Here is a 26,700-nt window from a genome sequence, read left to right as displayed (position 1 = left end):
TTTCAAAAGAACTTGTATGATATTATTTCAGCCTATGCCTCTCATTCTCTAATTTTTCTCTTTTAATGTCATCAAAGCATGTCTTAGATGACAAATAAATGCAGTACTGAGGTAGTATTCTCTTGTTTAAATAATATGTAATATTGAAAACTTACATCTTTTTGAGGCCTATTTCATCTAAACATTACTTTTATCGTACACTATCACAATCATAGCAACTTCTTATTTGCTTTCACAATTTGGTTGACCGTAAGAAATTAACCAAACCTATATCCCTATATTATTGTCACAATTCCTTTACTAGATAAAGTATTCCCAAAAAATGAAGGACCGTGTACTTTCAACAAGGCCAGATCATTCAGCCGCCTGAGTGCCCTTGTATGCGTTTATCAATTGGGTTTGTACATCATGAGAAACCGGTGCATGTTGCTTATATTCCATTGTGAATTCACCCTTTCCCTGCAGTCATTAAAAAGAAAGAAAACAGCACAAAGTCAAAAACCAGATATAAATTGCCATCAAAACATGAAATATCTATGGTTAGTGGGTAGCAGGATATCCACCTGTGTCATGGAACGAAGAGCTGTAGAATATCCAAACATATTGTTAAGAGGGACCTGAAATAATACACAGCAACAGCTAAATTAGCCATGTTAAATTGGTAAAAAGTAATGGCTAAAGTAAGAACTACATCAACCTTAAAAATAAACAAGGGGGAATCACAATAACCAGTAAATTTCAATCAATAACAATTTTCCACCATCATTATATTTCGCAAACAGGTTAAAAACACAATAATACATCAACTCGGCCATAACTGCACCTCCACCCAATTCTGCTAAAAAAACTTTGAACCAGTTGCCTGTTGGCATGTTAAGCTTTTGCAACCAAGTGTATAAAGACGGGGAGGGGAAGAGAGAATTTAAAACTAATTTAGTTTTTGAACACCTACAATTTTTTGTCGTACATCTTGGAATTCAGAGTAAAAGTAAGTCAATCTTGAAAGCTAGCTCTAGGGATGCCCTACAATTAACACCGGTAACATGAAACAATACAGGTGACCCAATAACTAACAAAGGATAGACGTTATGTCTTAGAATTTGGGCTATGCATAACCCATTTACATAAGCTGGCTCTAGAGAAGAGGATGGTCTAACTCAACTACATAAACTTAGCTCTAGGGAAGAGAATGGCCTATCTCAACTACATAAGCTAGTTCTAGAAATGAGGATTTCCTAAGTCTTAAAAAACTATTTTTGCCATATCGCTAGTCGATGTCACGTGGGATGTTAACACCTCTCACACCCAACACAATGAAGGTGTTATAGGCTGCAGTTAATAGCAGAAAATGTGGGCCCACAATGAAGATGACTAAGGTTTCCAAGATTACATTTTATTTAGGCAAATTTTAGTCATTGTGTCATCAAATCAAATCATAACTAATTGATTTCATACCACCAAAATCAACCATGGGAACTAATTTCGATAATATTTAAAATGTTCAAATAGACCTGCTAGGTATGTACTTACTTGAGCTGTAAGGACAGAATCATCCCCGTCCTGATCATTGCCAACAATCAGACCTTTTCTCCTGTCATTTGTAATAAAAGTATGTCAGAAAATTCTGAAATTTACCATAAGTAAATGATATCCAGAAGGAGAAAAAGGTAAAAAATTCTCACTTGTTGAGGTCACCAGCAACAGCTCCTTGAAATTCTGTTGGTACTTTCAGCTCAACAAGCATAACAGGTTCTAATATAACTGGTCTGGAAGCTGTGTAACACTGTTACAGAAGACAGCACCACAAATTGTTAGGGAATGAGGCCATCATATCATACCGATGTGATGGAATCAATACACAACTACAATATGTGCAATGCAATTTATTAAAAATAAGTGGTGAATGAAAATAACCTGTCTAAAAGCATAGATAGAAGCCATCTTAAAGGCAAGTTCGCTGGAATCAACAGCATGAGCAGCACCATCTGTCAAAACAACTCGGAGATTTTCAACTGGATGTCCAATTAAGGCACCACTGTGTGAAGAGCAATATTGGGTTAGGGTTGCCATACAAAAAAGTAAGTTCAACTGCACACCAAAATTGTACACAACAAAATTAAGAAACTAGTAAAATTTCACTCACGAGTTGGCAGCTTCTCTAAAACCTTTCTCAATTGCAGGGATAAAATTTGATGGAACAGCTTGGCCAACAAGCATGTTTTCAAATTCAAACTTAGTTCCCGACTCAGCAGGAAGTGGTTCAATATACCTGTGTTCATATTGAATACAATATGTGTCATCAAGAAATAGGAGTATTGGAAGATTTACACAACTAGCTTCTTACCAAGCGAATGATAATAAATATTTTACATAAGATAACATACATGATGTTAGGAATGATGTTAATAAATCAAGAGCCAGACCTCTATACCACAGGAAGAAGTGCAAAAGTAAGGAGGAAAAATAGGAATTAGTTAAGATAGGCAGTTTAGTTAGTTAGGTTGTCAGGGAAGTTTTCTATTTGGCATCCTTAGGCCTTTATATGTACAGAAATTCTAGAAAAAAGATTTCCCATGATGCCTTCGGGATCTTTAGCTAACTGATAGATTTGATTGGAAAACCAGTATAAGGAGAGTATTCCCTCTCGTCTACCCTATTTCTTTTGTTATTTAATAAACTATAGGGATGAATAATTTCATCTGTGCTAGTTTTAGCTCAGAATCCTAACATATTCTAAATCAGAATAAGCCAAATTTGTATGTTCAAGAATATAGCTGATTTCAAACAGCAAGATCTCATTCTATAAAAACACGAAAAAGACAAATACAAGCTACAACTTTGTATTCCTAAAGATTATTTGAAAACCTGCATGACAAAATTCGTCTACCCTAGAAGCAATATTTATCTCTTATTCGTAGTTAACAACTTGAGTTTTTCCAATAAAATCCCTCAAACTACTATTGAGCCTAGTGTGCGGAAACTATCTCAAGAGGTATTCCAAAATAAGAAACTGACCCTAAGAGATAATTAAAATAAATATATCAAGATAGTTTAAGATATCCTCATCTTCTAAAATCTAACATTCTCATTTTATCTCAAACTCCAGTCGAAGTTTCCGTCACTGTTTATCATTTTCTCAGAAAGACACTTTCTATCAGCAGGACTGGTCACTTATATTGACTTTTTGTAAAATTTATTACCAGAATCAAACACTAAATCTTATTTGAATATAATAAGAATGGCTCATCGATACTTACCCAATCACCCGTCCATATTGTCCTTGCCCTCCGGATTGCTTTTTATGTAAATAATCAAACTCAGCACGTTGAGTAACAGTTTCTCTGAAGTTCACACGGGGCTTTCCAACTGTAGCATCAACCTTAGCAGGTATAGATATAAGAATGAGTTAGACATTGCATCAAACAACATACTACAGGAGAGGGATAAAGTCAGTTGAGTAGCACAATATAACAATAACTGTAGCAGTTATAGTCATATTATTAATTTTTATGGTGTGTATATGTTTAGAAATAAATAGGGAAAGGTTAAGGGGAAAATTATCAATTGGGTATTGGGAGGGAGAGACCAAGTTCTCTAATTCTTGGAAGGGAGATGCCAAGACTCTAATTTCTTGGAAGGACATAAACTTGTAACTTTCCTATCCTAGTCTCTCTAGACTCGCTTTTATGTGTGATTGCTATAATAAATCTATATCCTCAGTTTTACGACAATTCTGCAGAGGAATTATCGTATAAATTCTGTTCTTATCCTACTTTATTCAAATATATATACCAGTTCTAACAGAAAGAAATTTTAGATGTAAACATTTGTCATGCATCAACAGCATAGGAAAAAATATACATGTTGAGTAAAATGGTACCTTGTACTCTCTCTTAATGCGTTCAACATAGATATCTAAGTGCAGTTCTCCCATTCCAGAAATGATTGTCTACAATCAAAAGTATGTTCATGTTAATATAAGAACAATAATTATGTCGATTAAATGAGGAAGATTATTAAGGAAAAAGGACAACCTGCCCACTCTCTGGGTCCAAGCCAACACGGAAAGTAGGATCCTCTCTTTGGAAGCGGTTCAAAGCTTTTGAAAACTATAAGCAATGCATGGATAAAGTCAATTGAGTTGTGGAATATACAACTTTTCAAGCTGGGACTGCATGGTTGGCATGTTACAAAAAAGAGATTACTCACTTGCCCTCCAGAATCTTTTGAGACAGGCTGTACAGCTAAAGACATCACAGGTTCAGGAACATTCATAGATGTCATTGTGTATTTAACCGACCCATCAGTAAAAGTATCTCCTGATGTTCAAAAAATATATATTATGGTCAGTATAAAATTATAATAACAAATATGAGAAGAGGCGGAAATAAATTTGAAACAAAGAGATTGTCCCAACCCAACAACAAATCTTTATTAAAACTCTTTCTGTCCCTAATCATAAGACCCTTTATTCATATTTTTTGTTTGTCCCTTGATATAATACCCTTAACAAACTTACTCGTGCATTAATAATTTTCATACAAAAATACCCCCATTTAATTTTCGAAAATTAAATTTGTTTTTTCTCTCTTATATCCTTAGTTGTTAGATGTAATTACGGAAAAGAAAAAAATAACTTTTACAAATTTGTTGTATAACTATTTTTCTTAATATCAATAAATTTTCTAAGTGGATCATAATAAGGGACAAAGGGAGAGTAACCCAGAAAGAACTACACAGAACTTATATTAATATTAATCCTTAAGCATGTAATTAATGTGTTAATCATCCTAAATTTCAAACCTTAGAGCCAAACAACTTTGAAATGTTTATTTATATCTAATTTAATTGTCCTTCATAATGACCTTTGGGTTCAATCTCCAAAACCTAGACAGAAAGCATACAATTGAGGTCGAGATAATAAAGGACAAGTTAAGCTCTAACAGCATATACCCTGTAAAAGATACAAGTTGACGGAGAATCAGAATAAAGTAGCAAGTTCAGTTCCCCAGAATTCTTTCTCAAATATTCCCATGCAAGCTTTCACTTACGAATGATAACTACAAGATCCATTGGGCCACCTGATATCATGTTTTCGCTATCGAACCACCCACCATTTATATTTAAGCACCAAGCTCAATTTTGTTGGGCGTGAGACTGAGGGGTGTGTTATAAAGTCCCACGCTGGTTTTCTAATGTTGAGTTAGGCTCACCCCAAAATTCTAAGAGGAAGAGAGTGGTTAAAGGGATTGTGAATATTTATTTCCAGCAAGCTGAAAGTTTTGCTAGAACTATTGTATTTATAACCTGATTTGCTTATTATGTTTTGACTTTTGAAGTACAGCTGTTGTATTTTTTCGGTTCTCTCTCATCCCCTTGGCTTATTATGCAACATTTTAAAAAATCTAAACCACCACCACAAGATTCTAGCAAACATATAATCAGCAAAAAAGCATGAGAAAGAGAAATATAGAGTTCTAAAAATGCATATTCCACAAGCAATGTGAAAAGAAGAACCTGATGCACAATCAACACCAAATACAGCAATTATTTCGCCAGCATGGGCCTCCTGAATGTCCTGTAGAGGAAAAATGTTCAATTAGAAGTTTAACAAATGGCAGAGAATAAATTAATATTAAAAATCTTCAAAATGAATTTAGAAGAGATAAAACTGTGCATGTTTTCCCTTTCCTGTGAAATACCAATAACTCTAACTCCTTATTTTTTAAAATTGCAGTTTCCGGAGGTATTCATTATACAGGAAGATCAACGTTAAAAAGCCTAAAAACAAACCTGCAATTCATTAGAATGCATCCGACCCAAGCGAGAAATCTGCATTGACAAAACAAAAGCTTCAACCACAAATTATTAGTCTCCGTTGCAAATAATGTATATTTGTAATAATTGTATTTGTTCATTAATCAAGCCCATTAGATTTAGAATAATCAATTTAAGCGAAATAGTGCGTGTACTTTATTCACAACTTTGAAATATACATCAAAATATATTCTACATAGTATCAGAGCTCCCAATATTTTGGATCTTGCTTCCGCATGAATCCTAGCCGCCATCTTTAAGGTTTATTTTTTGTCCTTCATAGAAATTTCTTGCTTATGTGACTGCCTTTGTAATTTTTGTGCAACCTTAATAGAAATGATGCAAGCTGTGACTTATAATAGCAGGTTACACCCTAGGGTGACTGCCAGCTGTCAGTCTAATAGCTGACTTACAATCTTACTTACTCTATTCTAAATATTCCTCTAATAAACCTTCACTGCAGCCTCATTGTGTTTTTATACGCTCTTTGTTCCTTTCTGCCTTGCCTTGCTACAATTCTGTTACTCTTTCCATACAGTTTCTTTGGGTTTCTTTGGTGCGTTCAATTCTTTCAACTGCCAAATCACCACTGTCCTTCGACCTTCTCAGAATACTGACTCAACACAAGGTTTGTAGTCCCATATCAGGCCAAGACCCAGAAATTTTCCACTGTAAGCAGCCCCACGCGCAGCTAGACAGCTTTCCCATCCCTGTCACATGTAATCCATGTACCACCTTCCATTGGTTTTTGGTCAACACACGCTTCAGAAAATTTGTAGATCAAAGCCTTTTGAGTTCGTATTGGTGGTTAAAATCCAGATTGGAGATATTTTTAGATAAACTAAGACATATGACATACAAGGTCAGACAAGTGACAAAAAGATACACTCAGACGTACACCCTCCGGTCACATTTATAAGCAACAAAAATTGTTTTCACGATTATTAAGAAATTCAATCAAGTGTAGTTAACTTTTTAGAATTTCTACAAAAACATTTATTAAATGTACTATAATGTCCTCTTTATTAAATTTAATGAAATGTTGGAAAATGAAATACAAGGGTATTGTTGATATTTGTTACCTTATAAATCGCATGCCCTCATCTGTCCTTAACGATAGAATCCCTCATTCAATCCTTTTTCCCAATTCTCCACTTCATCCAATTCCTCCCCGAGTCTTCGGGTCCACATGTTTTGTACACAATCTCTCTCCTGGTCTTGATAAACTATCAGCTCGATCACTAAAGTGTGTCTTTCTTGGTTATCATCGATCCCAAAAAGGTTATCGTTGCTACTCACATACTCTACAACGATACCTCGTATCGGCCGATGTTACCTTCTTCGAGTCTGCTCCATATTTCGAGTCCAGTCAAGTAACTCCGGAACCCCTTCAGGACAGTACTCCCACACCTCTTCCGGCAATCCCGTTTCCAATTATTCCCGATCATTCTAGCCCTACGGTTGACCCCCCCACTTCTCGCCCTCTTCAAACATATCAGCATCGTCAACCCACGTCTGTCACACCTATCCCTGAGGCAATACCTATCCCTGATACACTAATTGTCCCTGAGGTCATTGCAGACTCTCCTCCGACACCTTCGCCATCATTGGATCCGATCCCGCAACCTGAGTCTGATCTTCCGATTGCTCTTCGAAAAAGTATACGTGAAACACGAAATCCTTCTCCACATTATATTGATTTATGTTATCATCGTCTTTCCCCTTTGCAGTATACTTGTTTGTCTTCTTTGTCTTCTGTTTCTATTCCTAATACTCCAGGTGAAGCATTATCTCACCCTGAGTGGAGGCAAGCAATAATTGACGAAATGTGTGCTCTTCAAAGCAGTGGTACTTGGGAACTGGTTCCTCTACCCCCTGAAAAATCTTTAGTAGGTTGTCGTTGGCTTTATACAGTGAAGGTTGGTCCAGATGGTAAGATTGATCGATTTAAAGCTCGCTTGGTAGCAAAAGGATACACTCAAATTTTTGGATTGGATTATAGTGATACCTTCTCGCCCGTAGCCAAGATGGCATCTATTAGACTTCTTCTAGCCATTGCAGCCATTCGACATTGGCCTCTTCGTCAACTTGACATCAAAAATGCCTTTTTACATGGTGATCTGGAAGAGGAAGTATATATGGAGCAACCACCTGGGTTTGTTGCTCAGGGGGAGTCCTCAAATATGGTTTGTAGGCTACACAGGTCTCTTTATGGTCTTAAGCAATCTCCGAGAGCTTGGTTTGGCAGATTCAACACCGTAGTACAACAGTTTAGTATGGTCCGTAGTGAAGCTGATCATTCTGTGTTTTATCGTCACTCTGCCCAAGGGTGTATCTATCTTGTTGTATATGTGGATGATATTGTCATAACTGGCAGTGATCAGCAAGGAATACTCCAGTTAAAACAACATCTCTCGAATCAATTTCAGACAAAAGATCTTGGTAAACTCCGTTATTTCTTAGGTATTGAGGTAGCCCAATCTAAAGATGGTTTAGTGATTTCTCAGCGAAAATATGCTATGGATATTTTGGAAGAAACAGATTTGTTGAACGCTAAACCAGCTGATACTCCTATGGATCCAAGTGTCAAACTCCTACCCAATCAGGGGGAGCCCCTATCTGACTCACGAAGGTATAGGAGATTGGTTGGAAAGTTGAATTATCTCACAGTCACTCGTCCCGACATTTCTTTTGCAGTTAGTGTGGTAAGCCAATTCTTAAATTCTCCTTGCCAAGAACACATGGATGTTGTTGTCCGGATTCTAAGATACATCAAATGTGCTCCAGGAAAAGGCCTTGTGTATGAAGATAAAGGACATACTCAGATAGTTGGATACTCCGATGCTGATTGGGCAGGGTCAGCCATTGATAGACGATCCACCTCTGGGTATTGTGTACTTGTTGGAGGAAACGTTATATCCTGGAAAAGTAAGAAACAAAATGTAGTTGCAAGATCAAGCACCGAGGCAGAGTATAGGGCCATGGCAATGGCTACATGTGAACTCATTTGGTTAAAATAGTTGCTCAAAGAACTTCAAATTGAAGAAGCAAGACCAATGACACTTTGTGATAATCAAGTTGCATTGCACATTGCTTCAGATCCAGTCTTCCATGAGAGGACCAAACACATTGAGATAGACTGTCACTTTGTCAGAGAGAAGATTGAATCAGGCGACATTGTCACAAACTTTGTCAACTCCAATGATCAATTAGTAGATGTGTTTACAAAATCCCTACGAAATCTCAGAACTAATTATATATGTGGCAAGCTTGGTGCATTTGACTTATATGCTCAAGCTTGAGGGGGAGTGTTGATATTTGTAAATATATAGTGTTAAGAATATTTGTATATAGAATAGTCCCACATTGACTATATCATATACTTAGTTGTAATCTCTCTATATATAATAAAGTCTCCGTAGTGCGTTACAAAACACACGGTTTATTCAAATGTGTCTTAGTCTCTTGTATTTCAACAGGTATATTAGAAATTACAACATTAAATGGTTTATTAATAATTGACTTTTGCTTATAATAGTGACCAAGAATTAAAACACTTTTGTTGCTTATAAATGTGACCGGAGGGTATATATATGGCATTGACTATGAGAAGACATTTGCTCTAGTGGCAAAGAAAAATATTGTTTGAATATTATTATCTCCTGCTGTTAACTCTAAATAGGAACTACACCATTTTGATGTAAAAAATGCATTCTTGCTTGAAGATTTAAAGGAAGAGTATATGGGAATTCTCTTAGGTTTTGGTTTTAGAGTTTAGAGGTGGAGCAAACAAGGTGTGTCGATCGAGGAAGGCCTTATATGGACTAAAGCATTCCCCTTGAAGTGGTTTGGAAGATTCACATATGTAATGGTGAGCTTGGCCTATAATGCAAAGCCAAAGAGAACACGCCGCTTTCTTCAAACATTCACAAGTTGAAAAACAGACCGTGTTTCTAAATGAAATTGATGACATTATTGTTACATGAGATGATTTGACTGAGACACAGCTGCTCTAGGAGAATTTATCAACAGAGTTGGAGATGAAGAACTTTGAGCAACTCAATTATTTTTTGAAAATTGAAGTGCCTCATTTAAAGCAAAGAATTTTTATCTTTAAGAAATTAAGTGCTTGGTCTTTGATAGGAAAACAGACAAGCTTGGATGCAACTTGGGAATGTTCCCATTGAACAAAATCTAAAATGAGTTTTGAGGAGGAAAGTGTCAAAGTTGACAAGGTTCAAAATCAAAGACTAGTGGATAAGTTAATTTACTTGGCACACACTAGGCCAAATTTTCCTTATGTAGTTAGTACACTGAGTAAATTCATTCATGAACCAAGAGTGTGAGATTTGCAAACTTTCAACTATGTTCTACATCTCATAGTGTTGGAAATAGAAAAAATACATTGTATGTTTTCCATTAAAAAGAGCATTTAAGTTTTAGGTTCATGTATATTTAGATTCATGCATTTAGGAAGTTGGACTATTATTTATTTCTCCTTGTAAACATAATATGTAATTAATTATATAGTGTATAAATATTATGGATGCTGAGTGCTTTACTCACTCAAGCACATTCAGAACACTCTGATTTCTATTTTTCACATGGTATCAGAGCTCCTAATCTAGGGGACTCTACTTCCGCTAATATCAGTGTTTAGAAATCTGACCGGGCATTTTTATGCTGTCAGAACCCATAAATCTTGACTGGGCAACACATGCTGTCAAGTTTTATTCAATTAAACGCTATCTATACTTTTCCGGCAGCCGTCCGTACTGTTTCATACAGTTTTCTGCAGCTGTTGGTACAACTCTGCACATTTTTCAGCCGCTGTCTACACCGTTCCAGCCGCTGTCTGCACAGTTCCAGCAACTGTCTGCAAGTTCCAGCCACTGTTTGCTGTTCCAGCCGCTGTCCCTGCATTTTCTGGTATGGAAAAATCATCAAGTAATTGTAGTGTGGTGTATTCTGGTAAGCTTCCACTCTCATTTGGATTTCATGTCTCAGAAACACCTTCTCATTTATTTTGGATATTAGATTCAGGAGCCACAGACCACATGACACCCTCTTCAAAACAGTTCTCCACATATTCCCCTTGTCCCAGTAATAAAAAAATTTCTACTGCTGATGGTACTCTTGTAACTGTAGTTGGCTTTGGAGATATTCAAATAAATCATTCTATAACCTTAAAAAGGGTTCTCCATGTTCCGAAGCTATCCATGAACCTTGTCTCCATACAAAAACTTACAAATGATTTATCCTGTAGTGTGACTTTTTTTAATGATTGTTGTATATTTCAGGATAAGGACTCGGGAAAGACGATTGGACGTGCTAGAGAAAGGAATGGCCTTTACTATCTTGAAGAACCAGGTCACTGTACAAATGTCCACTTGTCTCACTCATTTATGTCAGAGTCAATACTCTCCAAAAAGGAAAAAATCTTTCTTTTTCATTGTCGATTAGGTCATCCTTCTTTTGGAGTCATTAAAGTTTTGTTTCCGTCTTTATTCAATAAGGTAGATATTGAAAGTCTTCATTGTGATGTGTGCGAGTTTGCTAAACATAAGCGTCTACCATTTCCATTAAACAACAAAAGAAGTCTTTCCCCTTTCTATCTTGTTCATTCAGATGTTTGGGGTCCTTCTACTAATCCAAATGTAACAGGTGCTAGGTGGTTTGTGACTTTTATAGATGATTGTATCCGGGTTACTTGGGTATTTTTACTCCAAAACAAGTCTGACGTCAGTACTGTTTTTCCAAAATTTTTCTACATGATTAAAAATCAATTTGGAGTAAACATTAAAAGACTTAGGTCTGATAATGGAAAAGAGTACTTCAATCATGTTCTTATTTCTTTCTGTCAAAAAGAGGGAGTTATCCATGAGTCTTCTTGTGTTAAAACACCACAACAAAATGGAATCGCAGAAAGAAAAAATGGGCATCTATTAGACCAAACCCGAGCACTATTGTTTCATAAAAATGTTCCCAAATATTTATGGGGGGAGGCCGTTCTCACTAGCACATATCTTATTAATCGATTACCCTCTAGAGTATTAGGGTTCAAGAGTCCTATGGATGTTCTTTCTTCCTTCTATCCAAATTTGTCAACAAGTAGTAATCTCAAACCTCGAATCTTTGGGTGTGTCTCATTTGTCCATGTGCATGGTCAAGATAGGAAAAAACTCGATCCTAAAGCCCTAAGATGTGTTTTTGTCGGTTATTCCTCTACTCAAAAGGGATATAAGTGTTTTCATCCTCCATCTAAAAGATTCTTTGTGTCGCGGGATGTAACCTTCCATGAAGAGGAACCGTACTTCACTCAACCTTATCTTCAGGGGGAGAGTTTTAAGGAAGATAAGCTTGAAAGTCTTGATCTTTCTGGTCTCGAGTCAAATACACTCAATTTGTCTAGTATTAAGTCAAATACATCTGGTCATGACTCAAATACACTCAATCTCCCTGGTCTCGAGTCAAATCCACCTAATTCTTCCAGTTTCGAGTCAAATAGACCCGATCTTTCTGGTCTTGAGTTAAACACACTTGTACCAAACCCATCTGAGCCTGAAGAACTGGGAGTTGAGTCAAATCAATCAAATATACCAGTAGTTGAACGTGAACCTGAAGTGGATGTGAGATATGGAAAGAATCTGGTTTACATGAGAAAGTCAAAGGCCGTTCCTGAATCGACACAAGTTCAAGAGTCTGACTCGACTCCTTCAAATGAGGTAATTAATTCTTCTGAATTGCAGGATAAAATTATGACCCAAACAACAGATGATGACCTAGACCTTCCAATTGCTATTAGGAAAGGTACCAGAAAATGCACCAAACAACCTTTATATCCCCTTTCAAACTATCTTTCTTTTAAAAAATTCTCACCTACCCATAGAGCCTTCCTTACAAACCTTAACGCTACTTCCATACCTACTAATGTTTCTGAGGCATTGTCTGATGAAAAATGGAAGCAAGCCATGAATATTGAGATGGACGCACTGAAGAAGAATGGAACGTGGGAGATAGTGACTTTACCAGAAGGAAAGAGGCCAGTTGGATGCAAATGGGTGTACACGGTAAAATATAAGGCTGATGGATCAATCGAAAGATATAAAGCCAGGTTGGTTGCCAAAGGGTTTACACAAACCTATGGAATTGACTACTCAGAGACGTTTGCACCGGTTGCAAAGATGAATACAGTGAGAGTAATTTTGTCACTTGCTGCCAATTATGGTTGGAATTTACAACAATTTGATGTGAAGAATGCTTTCCTACATGGGGAACTTGAGGAGGAGATTTATATGCAGGTACCACCAGGGTATGAAAAAAATGTGTCTGACAATACAGTTTGCAGGTTGAAAAAGGCGTTATATGGCCTAAAGCAATCACCTCGAGCATGGTTTGGAAGATTCACTAAGGTTATGACATCCTTGGGGTACAAGCAAAGTCAAGGGGATCACACCTTGTTCATCAAACACTCGCCACAAGGGGGAGTAACAGTTTTGTTAGTATATGTGGATGACATTATAATGACTGGAGATGATTGGAAGGAGCAACAGATCTTGAGTCATTGTTTGGCTAAGGAGTTTGAAATAAAAGCTCTTGGAAAGCTGAAGTACTTCTTGGGAATCGAGGTGGCACATTCCCGAAAAGGCATTTTTATATCACAACAAAAATACATTACAGATTTACTCAAAGAGACAGGAAAAACAGCGTGTAAACCAGCGAGCGTTCCTATGGATCCAAATCTTAAATTGGGTAATACAGAAGAAGATGTTGCAGTAGATAAAGAAATGTATCAACGTCTAGTTGGGAGATTAATTTACTTGTCTCACACTAGACCTGATACTGCATATGCTGTAAGCATGGTTAGTCAGTTCATGTCCTAAAGAGATCCATTTACAAGCAGTTCATAGAATCCTGCAGTATCTTAAGGGAACTCCAGGAAGAGGAATTTTGTTCAAAAGAAATGGAAATACAACACTTGAGGCATACACTGATGCAGACTATGCAGGATCAATTGTTGATAGAAGATCCACTACAGGGTATTGCACCTTTCTTGGAGGAAATCTTGTAACTTGGAGGAGTAAGAAGCAAAATGTAGTAGCACGTTCTAGTGCTGAAGCTGAATTTCGAGCCATGGCACAAGGCATTTGTGAATTACTTTGGCTTAAAATTATTTTAGAAGATTTGAAAATCAAATGGGAAGGACCCATGAAGCTCTACTGTGATAATAAGTCAGCTATCAGTATAGCACATAATCCAGTTCAACATGATCGAACTAAGCATATTGAGGTTGATAGACACTTCATTAAGGAGAAGCTTGACAGTGGGCTGATTTGCACCCCATATGTGTCCTCACATGGGCAACTTGCGGATATTCTCACTAAAGGATTGAGTTGCTCAAATTTTGAACGAATTATATCCAAGCTGGGAATGGAGAATACTTATTCACCAGCTTGAGGGGGAGTGTTGGAAATAGAAAAAATACATTGTATGTTTTCCATTAAAAAGAGCATTTAAGTTTTAGGTTCATGTATATTTAGATTCATGCATTTAGGAAGTTGGACTATTATTTATTTCTCCTTGTAAACATAATATGTAATTAATTATATAGTGTATAAATATTATGGATGCTGAGTGCTTTACTCACTCAAGCACATTCAGAACACTCTGATTTCTATTTTTCACACATAGCCACTCCAAGGAAAGGACTTTTGTTTAAAAGAGGTGGAAGTCAAACTATAGTGGTGTATAGTTATGCTGATTATGCAGGTTCAGAGAATAACAATAGGTCCACATCTGTGTTTTTCTATGTAGGAACCTTATTACTTGGAGGAGTAAGAAGCAACGTGCAGTAGCTCTCGACTAAAGGCTGAAGCAGAATTTAGAGCTATGGCACAAAAAAATTTAGAGCTATTGTAGATGAAAATCGTACTTAAAGATTTAAATATAAAGTGTGAAGTCTTTATGAAATTGTTGCGACAATAAATAGGCCACCACTATTGCTAATAATCATGTTCAACATGACAGGAGAAAAACATATCGAGATAAATTGACATTTTATGAGAGAGAAGTTAGATAGCGACTTGATAACTACAACCTACATTCCTTTATGGCATCAGGTAGCAGATGTGTTAACAAAGGGATTACTAACATAATGTTACAACCAACTCATTGCAAGCTTAGAACAATAGATATTCATTCACTAGTTTGAGAAAAGTGTTGTAAGTAATGTATATTAGTAATTATAAGTAATAATTGTATTCAGCCCATAAGGTTTAGAAACGTCAATTTAAATGAATTGGTGCAATTACTTTATTCACAACTTAATATCTCAGGATATATTTTCTAGTCTCGAAATGTCATACAAAATGCAGGGAGATGGCAATGATCTTACTTAGGAATAGCACTGCATTAATTATTAATTATGTATCAAGCCTCACATCCAACTAATAAAAACTAAAACTAATTCCAGTATTTGTGGTACTGTTTTAGGTTTTCATGTTTACTTGCCTTCAGATAAACAAAAAAAAGTTCAAGATGAAGAGGAAAGGATACCAAATGACAACCCAAAACATCCTCATATGAGACTATGTGTACATGCAGGACGAGCATGGTCAGATGTCTGGTTAAAGATAGCATTTATGTAGGATGATAAGTTTCTAAAAAAGTTGTCCATACTGTTAGTAGGACAGTAGCTTGAAAGATCCTGTTAGGACAAAACAGAATAATCTTTGTTTCGAAGAAAAAGGGGAAACAAATTAAATAGCTCGATACATCCCCAATATTATTCAGAATTCAAGAGCCCTTAAAAAAATTCTGAATTTATTTGCACCCAAAGCATCAAATGCAATCAGAGCTTATTTAAATTTTTCCTGTGTTAGGCCATCCTCTGTCACTTGGTAGGTTGAATTGAATTAAAGAATTGTGTGACCCTTCATACTCATACTAGCCAGCTTTATATTCAACAATACAGATGTGTTTCCATTGTTATCATCCCCACGCATTGGATCAGAACCATCAAATATGGGCAATTCAACCGTGTTCACTAGCATCCAATATCCTGAACATCTTAATTACTTTTGAAGCAAGGACTGCTTCATTTCCATAAACCAATTGCATCAGAAACATGTGTTCTATCAGAAACTCATGGGAGGAGAAGTGTCCCCTTTTCTATACAGATTTCATTCAGCACCACAAGATTCATTTTCTTTATATCTCAGTACTATTATTCCATTCTTGAATCCATTCACTTAGACTTGGAGATTGGAATCCATGATGAACTAATAGAATTTTCATGAATATTAGACTAAATTATTGAAGAAAAAACTGTAGAGTTGGATCAAACATTATTATATAAGGTTTTTCACCGAAACTCGTAAATAAATCAGTTATTGAGTTATCTATCTACCCTGGAAAGGAAAAACATAAATATGAACAAAGACAAATGCAATCAAACTAGAGCACCGAAAGACCTTAAACTTACCTTGGTCTTCTTGCCAGAGTTAACATTAGTCACAAAATCCCCCTTCCGAATGACGCCCTCATAAATTCTTCAACCAAATAATCAACTCATTAACATATGTGAAATATACTGAAAAGTTGCCACAAATTTGAAATCAACCATCTCCAAAAATGAGAGTTACCTTAGATATGATAACTGCCCAAACTTATTTTCCTCCAATTTGAAAGCCAAAGCTACGAGGGGCCCATCAGGACTTCCAGTCAGCTCAATCTATATAAGTAAAGACATAAAATAACCAGTAACTTCTTTTTTACTTGCCTAAAAATAAATATAATAAGGCAACAACAATATCTGAAACACTAGCATCACAATTTATTATGATTGTAATCTATTTAGATCATGAGTTTGCAGCAAACAACCAAGACAATTTCCATAATCATATATGATTTCATTGCAGAAATTGTCTCCAAGAAAAAATATTTTAGATTTTCTGAATGATTCCTTTTTTTTATGAAGAACACACATTCAAAGCAATTTTTATACTATTAATTTTAATAGAGAATCCTATAATTCATTATTCAAAACTTTGGCTTTAAAATTCAATTCGAAGTTTTCAATAATCATGACAGAAAAACAACATCAAAGTAAAACAGGGATTAACTTTTTATGAATCAGGTACCTTCTCCTCGCTCTTAGATTGGTCAAGAGCATTATTACTAACTTCAATTGGACATGGCAAATAACTAAGTACTCCGTCCAGAAGTGACTGTACTCCCTGTATCAATAGTGGAGGATTAAATATATACGAGAAGTGATGATTCAAACAACTAAACAGTATGCATTATATCTAGAATGTGCAAGTTTTGATCATACTGAAAAATGTGATTGGGCATGCCAATGTGAGAATGCATGTGTGTGAAATAATAATTTAGGGAGAGGACTGCTTATTAAAGGGATTATATTAGAGAAATGGTACATTAAGTAATATACAAGGACCAGATATGAATATTGCAGAAGATTATTATTGAAGATCTGTTGTTGTGCTCCAACATGTCAGTTATATCCACGCACCAAGACCAATAGTGTTGGACATGAGAGGGTGTTTTAAGAGTCACGCATCGGACAATATATCCTCACTTATAAGCCGGTTTCATAGAGTCGTGTTAGGCTCAACTACAATTCTAAGACATACCATTAAGTCACAAATTGATGGAATAATATTATTATGCATACATCATTACCGAATGGGAGGAACAAAGAAGTTTATTATGCAGTATGAATTTATATGAGAAGTTAAAAATGGAAGGTGAGTTCAATGATTACCTTGTTTTTGAAAGCACTACCCATGAATACTGGTATAAATTTTTGTGCTATGGTAGCTCTACGAATTGCTCCCTACACAAACATAATAACCAGAAAATATAAACTATATTAAAATATATGTGGATAGAGGCAAGCGGGTGGAGGCCTAATAGAAAATATGCTAGATGTAAGCATAAGTATAATCATAATTACTAGTTGTTACTGAACTATAGATGATTAGCTCCATTAAAAGCGCAACATAGGAGATGATTCCCCTTCTAGTTAGTAATGTAATGTAAACATTTAGTTATTATAATATGGACCAATTAGATACAGGTTAATCTCAAATCCTTTCCTGATTATATATATGGCGTCAGTGATTTAATAGTCCATCACACCATTGTACTTCACCGGTGATTTCAGTGCTCTATCCCCTGCCAGGACCATGCAAACGGCTGCACTGCCACTGGCTGAGATTTTCAGACTACGCCAACCGACTCTGATGACCACCCAAATAAACAACAGAAGTCACCAACTAGCCCGACCTTAACCAAAATGAGCCCTATCTGCATCAAAACAAACATGTCTACCTCTAGCTCTGCCTCTAGTTCACTGTCAACGTCCGTTTGATCATTATCTCCTTAATCACATATGAACATTTGGTCAGTGCAGCCAATTACTGCTTATTGGCTGCTGGTGAAGAATCAAGGTTTGAAAAGTAGGGAGGACCATAAGGATCACTCCATATCAAACAAGTAAACCAAGGATATTCCTACAAGGAATCAAGATAGGCAGAAACCAACTGATGCTAAACTTTAGTTACAGGCCCTTTTTAATCAAAATAAACCATAAAAAAGCATCAACTGATGTGCCATTCTTACAATTTTCATAAAAAATCATGCATATGAGCAGTTTCCTTGGCAGATTTGTGAATCAAAGGAAAATGGGAACTATGCCAAACAATTTTCGGTTAAAATGAGACCATTACAATCTGACTTGTCTATATCATTTCTTTATGTACATCTAGAATGCCCAACCCAAATGGTCCGCAACACATTCAGAGAACAGACCAAGAAACTAATTGTTAGAACTAGGATAGTATGATATGATGCATGTCCCATAAACCAAATAATTGTCATACAAAACTCAGGAATATGAAAAACTGCTACCTACTCACCTCAAGATCAGCATCTGAAATGGGTTCATCACTCAGAAACGCTTCAGCGAGTATATCATCAACCTCTGATACAGTTTCTATTAGTTCGCGTCTTTTTTCAGCCACCAAGGCTTCCATATCTGAAGGCACCTCTTCAATGACAATTTTTTCGCTGCAATAAGCAATGTTTTAGTAAGCTGAAGAAATATGGCAGACGTAATCTTTGGAAAAAATAATGGAGAATTTTAAAAACAGACCCATTTGAACCATGAAAATAATAGGCCTTTAGCTTTACAAGATCAACAAGTCCCTTAAAATCATCTTCCAAACCTATTGGAATTTGAACTGCAGCATTATGATGCCGAAGCTTAGATCTAGCCTGAAAAATAAAACAAATTGGTATCAGAAATGGAAAACATTCAATTCAAAAATAAGAATGAAAAAGAATTTTGTTAATCAATAATTAATAAATAAATAAATAGTAAAAGTTGTCAAGTAAAATAACAAATTTTATAGCTGCCCTCCAAAATGCCATTGGACACCTCTTTTCAAGATAACCAAATTTGCGTAGATGGGTTTATAATTTATAACTGTAAAACATATTATCTTAGCTGACCTCTATAAATCTCATTCACACCTGATTTATTACTTTCCATGGATCTGCTCCCATTCGATCAAGCTTGTTAATAAATGCAAGTCTTGGAACCTCATATCTTCTCATTTGCCGATCAACAGTAATGGACTGACTTTGCACCCCACCAACACTACAAAACACAAGAATGGCACCATCAAGGACACGCAAAGCCCTTTCAACCTCAATGGTGAAATCAACATGACCAGGTGTGTCAATTATGTTAATCTGCAACAAAACATTTTGCAGAAGTTTTAATGTAAATAACCACAAGATAAAATCAATATTGAAAGCAGTTTGAAGATTATATCAATGTAAGTTGTAACTTCCAGTTGATACTGCAAACAGGAAAAATAAGTAGTATTTATTTAACTTGCCCATTTCAGTCGCGCGTAACTAAAATAAAAACAGAAAATATCTTCAATTTTTATCCTTCTTCTATGATGACGAATAATCACCAAAAGTAACTTACACTGACTAAGATAACAGTATAGCACTCAAATCTCAAATTCCTCCCTCAAACAAGTAAAAGGCAATTACTCAGCATTCAATTCCCAATTCCTATTACCCTAGATTTTAAAATAACAATGGAAACATTTCAAAGAGATTAATAATCCTATCTTATGAAGTAAGGGCATTTTCGAGTGGGAATAGATTCTACTATAGCTTGTGATATGCCCATAAACTATTTTCAGCTTATTTTTCGAAATCTCGTATAAGATAAGCGTTAATTGATATGTCTCTATTTGATTGTAGGAATAGCTTATTTACAATCCCTTACACAAGATAAATGCTTACTGTGTGAGCACTTATTAAGTTGTTTATCGAAATACAAGCTCCCAAAGACCCACTACTACAACCATTAATCATTTTTGTTATTGACAATAATAATCATAGTAATAATAATAATAATAATAATAATAATAATAATAATAATAATAATAATAATAATAATAATAGTAATAGCAACAACTGAACACTCATATATTCTGCCTCTGTAGTCTCGAGTTCAAATTCAGATAAAAAAAGAAGCATGCAACTTAAAACTATTGACTTGAGGAAGAGTTTAGTCATTCATATGGTTCTCTTGGTGATTGGTATCTACAATTGGGTGCAAGGATGACCAAATTTATATTTATATAGTATAAATAGTAAAAATAGAACAGTCATAATCTCACATATCATGCCTTTGTGGTAACATATCAAGTTCGAGTTCAACTGAGTCACAGCAGCAGCAAGAAACTTAAAACAATTGAGGAAGAGTTTAACCATCCATTTGGTTCTCTTGATGATTATTCTCCCACAATTTTATGCCGGGATGACCCCGCCCCAATTTATACAAAAAAACAATATTGCACACCAACGATTTTATTGAATCCTAAACCTTCAAAAATAAAAACTCACTACACTTCCAAATTCAAATTCAACCTGAACTTAACTAAAACCTCATAGTTCTCATTTCTCCCAGTTTAAGATTTTCATACATTCTAGCAAGGAATGAAAAGCGAAATCCTTCAAAATTCACACTCTACTTTACTTCATTTGGAATCAACTAGAATTTAGCAATACAAACTGAAAATAGATAGTTACAAATCAAGTACGAATTACCTTATAGTCCTTCCAAGTGCAATGAGTAGCAGCAGACTGAATAGTGATTCCCTTCTCTCTCTCCAACGCCATGGAATCCATCTTAGCACCAACGCCATCCTTCCCTCTCACCTCATGGATCTCGTGGATCCGACCAGTGTAGAACAGTACCCGCTCCGTCAAAGTCGTCTTCCCGGAATCGATGTGTGCCGAGATACCGATGTTGCGAATCATTTCCATTGACTCCATCCACCAAGGCTCCTTGTTGACTGACGCTGCCTTGGCACGGGCCACGTTTCCGGCTGAGAAGTGTCGGAGGTGGAAAGTGCCGCCGATGAGGGAGCCGGTTGGGGATGGAGAGACTGTGGTGGTGGTGGAGGGGGAGCATAGTGCGTAGAGAAGGCGGTGAGCGGAGGACCTGGAGAAGCGAACCATGGTGGTAGGGTTCGCCTTGGGGTTTTCGACTTTTCAGAGGTGTTTGAAAAATGGAAGCTAAAACCCTTCACCAAAGGAAACGATGAAATTCTAACGGGTCGGGCATGTTATGTGGGTCGGGTTTGACACGTGAATTTGTGATGAAATTTTGACAAAGGTATCATGGACGTGCCACCTGACCTGCACCCCACACTAGCGTGAAAAAAAAAAATACTTTCAAAAATGTGTTACACACATATTTTATTGGCTTAATTGCAACTTTAGTCCCCCTATTTTCTCATTTTTTGAGTTTTGATCCCCTTATTTTAAAATCCTAAATTTTGGTCCCTTTTTTAATTTTGTTTTTGAATTTTAGTCCCCCTCCCCATTTTAGACTAATTTTTAGTGACATGGCCATGGATAGTGATGACTTGTCATTTCCATAATGAACAAATTTAAATCAAGTCATTTTAGTTAATAATAATAATATTTCATTAAAATAATAATAATAAAAACTTAATAATATTAATAAAAACTTAATAATTTAATTCTTCAATCTGCAAACATTTTCTTTGTTCCCAGATTTGTAGTGTTTTTTTGGACATTCTATAGGATTTCTTTTTTCTTTTCCATCTCTTCATTTCCATTTCTTCCAACAATGCCAATGCAGCCAATGCCTCACCGTTCCTGCACATCCCATTCATCAGAGACATATAAGTCACCTTATCAAGGAAATGACCCTTTTCCGCCATAACACATAACAACTTCTTAGCTTCTTTGACCCGACCAGATTTTGATATCCTATAAATAAATGTAGTGTTTGATAAGTTGGGGGAAAAGTGGAATCAATAGATTTGCAAGATTGGGTAAGAAGGATATGGTAAGTGGATTTCTCAGGGGAGAATGAAGAATGAGTTTTCGTCATGAGACAGAAAAGCGATGTAATCGTTAATGGTGGAAAGTGAAGCGTTTATGAAAGCGGAAATTATTGGGGGCAATTGAGTTGTTAACGATGGAATTTAAAACGATTTTTTTGGACATTCTACCAGTTTTTTTTCTTCTTTTACTAAATTGATTTCTTTAATTTTAGAGTTTTTGGTAATCTTGGGATTTGACTCCAAAGATGTTTATACCTAGTTCAGATCTGAGATCTGGTTGTCTTCTTCTTCTAGGTGAGTTTTAAGTTTTTTTTTCCTTTTTTTTACTGATTGGTTGTTAAAATCCTTATCTAAAATTCTTCCCTGGAACACCCAACAGTGTTATCACTCCATGGAATTTTCAACTTTTTATTCTTCAAGTTTGATAGGTTAATCTTCATGTTACTAGATTATTGTGTTTGTTTGTGTGTTTTGGTTTAAAAAATAAAATAAAATATAAATTTTAAGCTAGTATTTTTAATTTGGTACGTGATTATTTTTGCTTGTTTTGTAAAAAAATCTGGAAAAAAAATTAACATGAATGAATTTGGAAGGAAGAAGATAAGAGTAAAACAATTTTAATTTAATTTAGAAAACAAATTAAACTAATTTTAATAGAACATTTATGATCATTTAATTTAATTTAATTTATTTTATTTTAGTTTATTTTAATTTTTAAATTTATATTTTATATATTATTTAAATAAAAAATAATTATAAATGATGTGGAAATTGTTTTTTACTACTTACGTAACGCCACATCATCAATTCAACTGCCACGTCATGCAAAATGACATTTAAATGGGCTGGGGGACTAAAATCCAAAAAAAAACTTAAAATAGGACTAAAATTCCGGATTTTAAAATAGAGGGACCAAAACTAAAAAAAAAGAAAATAAGGGGACCAAAATTGCAATTAAGCCTATTTTATTTTAATTTAAGTTATTCTACATACTAAATTGAAGAGACATATCTATTATGCTAAAATTCAATATGAAAATACATCTCGTATGTGTAAAAAATGTGTTTGAATATGTATTTTTGTAAATACTATTTATTTAAAAATTAGTGGTGGTCTGGAGATGCATCTCTGGACGCTTTTCTTTCATATCTCGCGTTAAACTGTCTTTCTCACTTCCTTCTTGTTCATTTTTGACAAAATAAAGTTCTTTTCCTCTTCTCAAGCTTTTGAGCTCTCTGTCACATTCAAACTTATCTTCGTAGCAAACTTCTACTGTCGGAGTTCTAACTCCTCCTTTCTGCATCTCATAACTCGTATATTCAATTTGATTTGGTAAGTTTTTAGAAATTATATATCTTTCTATTTTTTATTTATAGTTAGTTGTTTAAGCTACATTAGTTGTTTTAGATACATTAGATAATAGTGTAAACAAAATTGATAGGCTAGAAGAATAGTGTTTACTGTGGAAATTGGTAAACAACCGCTAGTCCTCCCAAAGCCTACAAACTAAGGGTCACTTGCAGAATTGACTAGTTGATTCTAAGACACGTGCTAATGCAACTAAGATTTGGCTTGTTCAACTCGACACAGACTTGACTCTAAGAGAAATCGGTTTCCTACAAAGAGTTTAAACAAGCAAAGTTTTCCACAAAAAGGTTATGAATGTTATCAACTGAAGGTGACTCGTGACCAACAGCATGCTATAACATTTAGAAAAGATACACAATGTAAGCATCTATAGTGAATTCCATTATCGTAACAGAATCACAGTCGACGGCGTATGCGATGAAGTAAAAAGATAATTCAAACGTAAATGAAAGTAAAATAAAATGTTCAAGAGGAACGACTGATAAATAAGGAAATTGCATTTAGATAACAATGGTGATTCACGTACATTAGCACTCTTGAAACTCTTTGCTTCCTCGCGTTGGGAATGTGAAGTTTTTACAAGTGATTTCAGTACAAGTGAACACCCAGAACCCCTTGTGGGATCTCCTATTTATAATACAATAAAATAACTGACTATGGGCTACATAACTGCAAAGTAACTGCCCATAAGCCAAACGACTGGCTGCAAGATCCAAGTAACCGTCCCTTATGTTTCTAGCGCTCATTTTAGGAACCACTACTTCGCTAACCGCTGGAGTTTGAATTTCAAATTAGCCCGCTCAAGTCTTCTTTTCGACGTTATCCCTTAGCGTAAACTTAATCACAAATTCTTGTAAGTCTTAACTTTCCATATGGTCGACAGAACAAGGATCGACCCATTTTCTAGGTTGCGTCGACTTTTCCCTTTTTGGCAACTTGAACCTTTGAATTCTTCTCCATCTTTCTAAACTCCCTTATAGGTCCATTTTGTAAGGCTCAAACCCTTGATCTATGAGACTTTTCCATTAATTGCGTCATCAACATACCTTACTAGATTTTTGCGCTAACAAAATGCCCCCCAGTGATGCCATTTTTAAATGTCGACCTTGGTGAGATAATGGCATCTTTGAGATGTCGACCCCGTCCTTCATTTACTCGTTTCCTCTTCTTCTTAATGGCGCAACTGTTCGCTCCACCTTCTTAATGGCGCAATTGTTCGCTCCATGTCGCTGACGTCATGTCATTATTACTCTTTCTTATGAGTGGGAAACGTGGCATCCCCCTGACCACCACTTCGTTCCACGTGGCTACAGATGTGGGGACGTGGGTTTTTACCCGCTGTCAAAAGGAACTCTAACGTTTTTCCACTTATTTTCTTTTCTTTTTCTTTTATTTTTCCTTCTCCATAATTAGGGTTTTTTTACCCTTTATAAACTCTTCTTCTCCCTTATTCTAGTCTTTCCGCCATTTCTTTTGCTTTAAAAACCAGACAAGCAATTTTTTCCTCCAAATCCTCAAACCTTCAAATCTTCATCTTCTTTCAGAAATGGCAAGTCTCTCACCTATTTTTTCTGCTGCAGAACTCCAACAACCTCTTCTTGTTAATGGCAAAGGGTATGTTCTTGAACCTCCCTTCATTGAAAAGAAAACCAAAATCTAGCAATCTCAGGTATTGATCCCCTTCTTTCTTAATAACAAGCCTTTAGCCTTTCTAAGTCCACTCCCAGAGGATCCTCGACCTGCAATTTCTACAAAGAAACGTGCTTTCTTCCCTACCAGCCATCTTACGGAACCTCTAGTTTCTCTCCAAAAACCTCTCTCTCTCTTGGTTATGTCGATAGAAACTTCAGAACTGCCCCTCCTAGGAACTACCCCAAGTTTTGCGCTTGGATGAAGCGTGTAGAAGCAAGCAAGCTGGATCTTTGGAAGCAATTGGGTATTCACACCCTTTTACAAATATCGTGTTGTGGTCCACCTTACTCCTGTGGCATGCTGCTTGCTGCCATTTAATTTTGGGAAGGCTCAACCAATACTTTTCACACTAAGTGTGGTATGATCACGTCAACCCTTCTGGATATTGCGACCATTACGGGCCTGAAACCGATTGGCCGTGTTTTCAACTATAAGGACGCAGAAGCTATCCCTTTGAAGTTTGATGTCGGAGACTCTCGTAAGCCGACATACAACAACTTCATTGACCATCATGCCAAAACTCCAGGTCCAGTTTTTTAACCCTTCAGGTCCTGACGAAGAACATGTGGTGTAACACACTTCTAAACCCCCGATAATTTAAATAATATTTTCAAAGTAACCATGTAATTAAGAGCGTTACAATTACTTCAAATAAAATAAAACGTCTGTCATGCTATTTCGAGGAACATGAACAATTAAAAACATGTTTAAAACACAGCGGAATACTTCATCAGTTAAATACTTAAAACCTTCGCCTACCCCATTCAAGGCATAAACAACATTATTCAACAACAAAACCAAAACAAGAGTTATTATCCAACTCTAAATGCAAATGTTCCCCAGTGTTACAAGACCAGAGCATGATACGACTCTAACTAACGAGACAACCTACAAGCTATCCTCACCAAAGCAAGCACCGCTACACTTCAATCTGAAAAATGATCAACAGTAAGGGTGAGTCTCATTCGCAATTAAACAATGTTATCAGTTCATAAACGATATAACATCAACAGTATAATATTCACCCAATAGCAAATACATTCATATTATATACGCATCCACAAAACAACTATAAGCATATGCAGCAATATAACATTGGACAACCTTCCATTCATGTTATAACAATTCATACTCTAATGCAATGCAACTATATGCATGTGGTACCAATCATGAGTTTCACCCACCTCACTGATCCACCATCATCAAGGATACGACTACTTCCTCTCACTAATTCCACACAATGGGAATTAGCGACCACTGATCCATCTACATCGGGATTCAGCCACCATATGATTAAGAAATGCATGCATCATCTATCACATGCTAATCACCACTTCAATCATATGAACAACATTATCATAATTCAACCCATCATACAATACATACGACAATA

The 26,700-nt window shown here is 35.9% G+C and overlaps 1 protein-coding gene across 1 annotated transcript; it reads right to left on the bottom strand.

The window, feature by feature from the left end:
- LOC131609151 (elongation factor G-2, mitochondrial-like) lies at window positions 1-21,517 on the bottom strand. The gene is made up of 20 exons (XM_058880810.1): window positions 20,977-21,517; window positions 19,375-19,596; window positions 18,995-19,116; window positions 18,759-18,909; window positions 17,603-17,674; window positions 16,959-17,054; window positions 16,461-16,549; window positions 16,301-16,367; window positions 5,794-5,832; window positions 5,518-5,578; window positions 4,210-4,319; window positions 4,035-4,109; window positions 3,881-3,949; window positions 3,258-3,379; window positions 2,144-2,269; window positions 1,915-2,035; window positions 1,683-1,783; window positions 1,531-1,591; window positions 564-617; window positions 1-459 (listed from the first exon to the last, which is right to left on the bottom strand). The coding sequence occupies exons 1-20, from the start codon at window positions 21,388-21,390 to the stop codon at window positions 355-357; spliced, it is 2,277 nt and encodes a 758-aa protein (XP_058736793.1). The 5' UTR covers window positions 21,391-21,517; the 3' UTR covers window positions 1-354.
- Window positions 21,518-26,700: the final 5,183 nt, after the last annotated feature.

Source organism: Vicia villosa, linkage group LG6, assembly GCF_029867415.1.
Source record: "Vicia villosa cultivar HV-30 ecotype Madison, WI linkage group LG6, Vvil1.0, whole genome shotgun sequence".
In the NCBI taxonomy this organism is placed as follows: Eukaryota; Viridiplantae; Streptophyta; class Magnoliopsida; order Fabales; family Fabaceae; genus Vicia; species Vicia villosa.
This window is presented reverse-complemented; position numbering and strand designations above follow the sequence as displayed.